At 45.4% G+C, this 5,788-nt stretch overlaps 1 protein-coding gene and 1 long non-coding RNA gene across 2 annotated transcripts; one reads left to right on the forward strand and one right to left on the reverse strand.

Moving 5' to 3' along the window:
* Nucleotides 1-231: 231 nt before the first annotated feature.
* Nucleotides 232-1,156, reverse strand: LOC104987689 (bolA-like protein 1). The gene is made up of 2 exons (XM_010838734.1): nucleotides 1,068-1,156; nucleotides 232-720 (listed from the first exon to the last, which is right to left on the reverse strand). The coding sequence occupies exon 2, from the start codon at nucleotides 715-717 to the stop codon at nucleotides 310-312; it is 408 nt and encodes a 135-aa protein (XP_010837036.1). The 5' UTR covers nucleotides 718-720; nucleotides 1,068-1,156; the 3' UTR covers nucleotides 232-309.
* Nucleotides 727-2,591, forward strand: LOC104987688. The gene is made up of 3 exons (XR_825155.1): nucleotides 727-989; nucleotides 1,079-1,196; nucleotides 2,553-2,591. It is a non-coding gene; the product is annotated as an uncharacterized LOC104987688 (long non-coding RNA).
* Nucleotides 2,592-5,788: the final 3,197 nt, after the last annotated feature.

The following is a 5,788-nucleotide window of genomic DNA, read 5'->3' on the forward strand; positions in this document are numbered from 1 at the left end:
GATAATTTCTCTTTTAATGTACAGGATTACTAGTAACTTATATAAAGTCTGGCGATTCCCTAGTCACAATTTAAAATGAAACAACTGGGCAGCTTTTCCTGAATAGTAGGGATTGTCCCCTCTTCTTAGCTTAACCTTAACGTGAAATGAATTACTCTCTCCTGAGAATAGGCATATGCTGGTTAAACGGGCATATTACATTACTCGTTTCTAACAAATACCAGACTGTATTAAATGGAAGAAAGCCCCAGTAGTTTATTCTCACGAAACCCGCTTGAATCCTGGTCCTCCCTCTCTCCAAGTCCAGGGTTAGTTTCGACTTTTCTTGCTCCCACCTAGGCAGGGGGGGCTTGTGTCTAGTTGAGGGTTCTCTTTCCATTGGGCGGGGGTCCGCGCCTGTATGGCCAGGGCGTGGACTGGCCCAGCCAGCTCTTCTGACAGAGCCGCATGGACCAGCCGATGCCTTTGTAGCGGGCTCAGTCCCTCAAAGCGAGAGCTCACCACCGCCACGCGGAAATGGGTCTCACTGCCCGGTGGGACCGCGTGGCCGCCGCTCTCATTACGCAGCTCCAGCACTTCGGGGTTCAGGGCCTGCTCCAACTTCGTGCGAATGGCAGCCTCGACGGGACCGATGACCCCTGATCCCGCACTGCCCCGGGACATACAGACGCGGCTGGCCATGGAGAACAGGCGTACGACCAGCTGCCCACTCAGCATCGGCTACGGCAGAGACAAAGACGGGAGCAGTGAGGGTCAGGGCCTCGCTCTTGGTACCAGCGTCTCAAACACCCTAGCCCCCGCCTCCGGCCAACGTCCACCCTGGGAGCCCGTCTAGACGCCAGTGAGATGCGAGGCACCGCCCCTCTCCTCTGTGTGACGCTGGGAGATTGTGGCCTCCGCCGAGAGCAGCTGAAGGGCGGCGATGATTAGAGAGAGCCCGCGCTTCTAAGGGTTTTCGCAAAGAATGAGCTGGAGGTTCCAAGAGTAGGGTATGTGCAACTCCGGGCTTTTGGTTGAGCCGCTGTCCCTGTGCCCCCTCCCTGAACCCCAAACTGGACCCTTTCTACCTCGTACTCAGGCTTGGCTACCGCAGTTCCCTCTCTGGGACGGAACTCCTGACAAGCCGGGCGAATGCAGATCTCGCGTCCAGAGGCACTCTGGGAAATGGAGTTCTCGCTACGCGATAGACCAGGCAGGTGAGGGCTCCCGGGAACTGTAGTCTCTGTTTGTCTCTTGAGGTCGTGCGTGCGTACGTGTATGCTCAGTCTCTTTAGTGGTGTCTTTGCGGCTCTTTGCGTCCCTAAGGACTGCAGACCGCCAAGTTCCTCTGTCCATGGGGTTCTCCAGGGTAGACTGTTGGAGCGGGTTGCCGTGCCCTTCTCCAGGGGATCTTCCCCATCCAGGGATGGAACCCAGGTCTCCCGGAATAGCAGCAGTAGCAGTGTTTGTCGCTCAGTCGTGTCCGACTCTTGGAGACCCCATGAACTGTAGCCCGCCAGGCTCCTCTATCTAGCCCAACACTTTTATATACAAGAAAATGGAAGTCCATTTCCTTTATCGAATACATAATTATTGTGCGCTGCTGCTGCTGCTGCTGCTAAGTCACGTCAGTCGTGTCCGACTCTGTGTGACCCCATAGACGGCAGCCCACCAGGCTCCCCTGTCCCTGGGATTCTTCAGGCAAGAACACTGGAGTGGGTTGCCATTTCCTTCTCCAATGCATAAAAGTGAAAAGTGAAAGGGAAGTCGCTCAGTCGCGACCCCATGGACTGCAGCCCACCAGGCTCCTCTGTCCATGGGATTTTCCAGGCAAGAGCACTGGAGTGGGGTGCCATTGCCTTCTCCATATATATAAATATATAGGCTTTCCCGGTGGCCCAGTGGTAAAGAATCCACCTGCTTATGCAGGAAATGCAAGAGACTCGGGGTTTGATCCCTGGCTGGGGAAGCTACCCTGAAGTAGGAAGTGGCAACCCACTCCAGTATTCTTACCAGGATAATTCCGTGGACAGAGGAGCCCGGTGGTCTACAGTCCATAGGGTAACAAAGAGTTGGACATGACTGAGTGACTGAACATGTACTTTATGTATACCTGTATACTTAAAAAGTGTATTTGTATACTTTTTCAGAAAATAAATTGCAGATAGCATGACATTTCATCCCTAGGTACTCTAATACATATCTCCTCCTAATAAAAGGGATATTCTCTTATAGAAAAATACCCTTATCACACTAAAAAATTTTTTTAACATAATGTCAATTGCAAGGTTAGTATAATGAACACCCCATTTATCCTTCATCTATATTTACTAACATTTTTCCATATTTGCTTTTTAATCTCTTTGAATATGTGTATCAGTTCAGTTCAGTTCAGTTCAGTCGCTCAGTCATGTCCGACTTTTTGTGACTCCATGAATCGCAGCACGCCTGGCCTCCCTGTCCATCACCAACTCCTGGAGTTCACTCAGACTCATGTCCATCGAGTCGGTGATGCCATCCAGCCAACTCATCCTCTGTCATCCCCTTCTCCTCCTGCCCCCAATCCCTCCCAGCATCAGACTCTTTTCCAATGAGTCAACTCTTCGAATGAGGTGGCCAAAGTACTGGAGTTTCAGCTTTAGCATCATTCCTTCCAAAGAACACCCAGGACTGATCTCCTTCAGAATGGACTGGTTGGATCTCCCTGCAGTCCAAGGGACCCTCAAGAGTCTTCTCCAACACCACAGTTCAAAAGCATCAATTCTTCAGCGCTCAGCTTTCTTCACATATGTGTATACATAATAAAAATAAAAGCTGTTACCATTTTTGTTGAATCATTTGAGAGTTGAAAATCTTTATACTTCATTGCTGTATACTTCAGCATATATCTTCTAAGACAAGGACATTTTCCTATATAACCACAATACCATTACCACACCTAAGACATTTAACATTTGTTCAATACTATTATCTAATATACAGTTGATATTCAAATCTCCCCAGTTGTCTCATTAGTGCCTTTATTTTTTGAAAGTCAGTCAAGGATCATGCATTGCATTTAGCCATCTTTAAATCTGTATTTTGCAAAGTTCCTTGGCTTCAGTGTGAGAACTATAAAGGAGGTAATGACCCAAGCAGGAAGACCAGTTTAGAGGTTTGTGTAGCAATCTAGGTGAGAATGTTGATGTCTTGGACCATGGTGGTGGTGGAGGTGGAGACGGAAAGAAATTGTGGTAATTATGGGAGGGACAGTATGAAGGATAATTATCAGCTTTGGGCATCAAGATGGATGGCATTTGTTCCCTAAGATACAGAATTTTGGAAGAAGGGTTGGAAGGGTGGGGAAGGGGGAGATTGGTGTCCAATTCTTTTTGGACTTGAGTTTGTAGTGTCTTTATGATATCCAAGAAGAGATGTCATGTTGGATATATGGTTCTGTGTGTGTATGCATTTTATTTTGAACTTTTTCTTAAGTGCTTTCAGAGCTACAGAAATTACAAATAACTACAAATAGTACAAATAATTCTGTATACCGCTCACCCTGATGCCCACATTATCTAAATATTAACATTTTATCATGATTGCTTTATTTCTTATCTATCTACACATATATAATTTTTTTCTGAACCATCTGAGAGTAAGCTTCAGAGATAGAGCCCATTTACCTCTAACTACTTGCAATGGTTAATTTTAAGTGTCAACTTGACTGGGCCACAGGGTGCCCAGATATTTGCTCCTGCTGCTAAGTCGCTTCAGTCGTGTCCGACTCTGTGTGACCCCATAGACGGCAGCCCACCAGGCTCCCCTGTCCCTGGGATTCTCCAGGCAAGAACACTGGAGTGGGTTGCCATTTCCTTCTCCAATGCATGAAAGTGAAAAGTGAAAGTGAAGTTGCTCAGTCGTGTCCAACTCTTAGCGACCCCATGGACTGCAGCCCACCAGGCTCCTCCATCCATGGGATTTTCCAGGCAAGAGTACTGGAGTGGGGTGCCATTGCCTTCTCCAGCCCAGATATTTGGGCAAATGTTATTCTGGATGGTTTTGGATGAAATTTAAATTGGTAGACTGAGTAAAGCCGATTGCCCTCCCTGTTGTGGCTGGGTCTCATCCAATCAGTGAAAGGCCTGAACAGAACAAAAAGGCTAACCCTCTCTGAAAAAGAGTTCTTTCCTGTCCCAGTTCTTTGAACTGGGACACTGGCTTTTTACCTGCCTTCAGACTTGAACTGAAACACTGGCACTTCCTGGGTCTCCAGCCTGTTAGCTTTTGACTGGCACTGCAGCACTGCGTCACTTGGTTCTCAGACCTTCAGGCTTGAACTGTAACTACACAATCAGCTCTTCTGGGTTTCCAGCTTGCTGACTCACCCTGCAGATCTAGGGACTTGTCAGCCTCCATTATCATGTGAGCCAACTGCTTATAATAAATCTCTCTCTCTCTCTTGCTTGTTTGCTCTTACTCTCTGCATATGTATCTTTTTTGTTCTGTTTCTCTGAAGAGCTCTAATATATATTTGCTAATACATTCTTAGTAAAAACTTTTTTCTCACATAACTACAGTATAATTGTCAAATTTGGGAAATTAACATTGATACAGTACTACAGATTTTACTGAAAATTTTTCATTGTCCCATTGTCCTTTATATAAAATGAAAAAAAAAAAATCTGGGCCAGGATCCAGTCTAGGATCACACGCTGTATTCAGTTGTTATGTCCTATGGCCTCCATTTAATCTGGAATAGTTCCTTAGTCTTTGTCTTTCATGATTTTGGCATTTTTGAGGAGTACAGACCATCTGCACTTTTCAGGTGGTGCTAGTGGTAAAGAACCCACCTGCCAATGCAGGAAATGCAGGGTTTGATTCCTGGGCTGGGAAAAATCCCCTGGAGGAGGGCATGGCAATCCACTCCAGTATTCTTGCCTAGAGAATTCCATGGACAGATGAGCCTGGCAGGCTACAGTCCATAGGATCGCAGAGTCTGACACAACTGAAGTGACTTACCATGCACACACAGACCATTTATTTTGTTGAATATCCCTCAATTTGGGTTTCTCTAATGTTTCTTTCTGATTCAGATTTAGGATATACACTTTTGGCAGGAAAACTGCAGAAGTGGTATTGAATCCTTCTCACTGAACTATATAGGAGGCATGTAATTCGCTTTGTCCTATTGTTAATGATAATTCTGATCAGTTGATTAAGGTGGTATCTCTCAGAAAAAAAAATGTAAAATTTTTATTTTCCATTTGTAGTTGTAGGAGATGTTTGAGTCTATGTAATATTCTGTTTCTTGTTAAGATTTTGTTTATTAATTTTGGCATCTGAGATGTAAGAGTTGTTGAAGATGAAATAAGATCGTGTGCAGTGGGGTGAAGGTGGGAAAGTGGGAAGGAAGGGAGTGAAATCACCTGGGAAAAGGTATAAAGTGAGAAAATAAGATTTTCTTTAGAAGATCACTTTGGCTAGTGTGTGAATATATTAGGGGAATGAAAAGAATGCAAGCAAAGAATAGAAGAGCCTTTAGCAGTAGTCTGGTGAAAGATAACCTGAGTGAAGACAGGAAATGAGCTAGAGAGAGAAGTAAAACAATTAGAATGATGTTAAAGAGATGGAATCTTTAGCACTTGTTTTTGGTGAGTGCCTTGTAATTTGCTAATCCAGTGACAGTGGTGGGGAATGGTGGGAGGATGCTTTGTTGGTGACAGGTACTATTCTAAATGAACTCTTAATTCTTGCAACAAGTCTGTGAAGTAGCTACTGTTAGTACTTTTGGTTTACCATTTTGAGGAAGCAGACACCCTTACAGGTT

Source organism: Bison bison, unplaced genomic scaffold (genome assembly GCF_000754665.1).
Source record: "Bison bison bison isolate TAMUID 2011002044 unplaced genomic scaffold, Bison_UMD1.0 scf7180017864104, whole genome shotgun sequence".
NCBI lineage: Eukaryota > Metazoa > Chordata > Mammalia > Artiodactyla > Bovidae > Bison > Bison bison.

Excerpts from the sequence above, each read along its gene's own strand:
- LOC104987689 (XM_010838734.1), bottom strand. The coding sequence starts at position 717 with ATGCTGAGTGGGCAGCTGGTCGTACGCCTGTTCTCCATGGCCAGCCGC.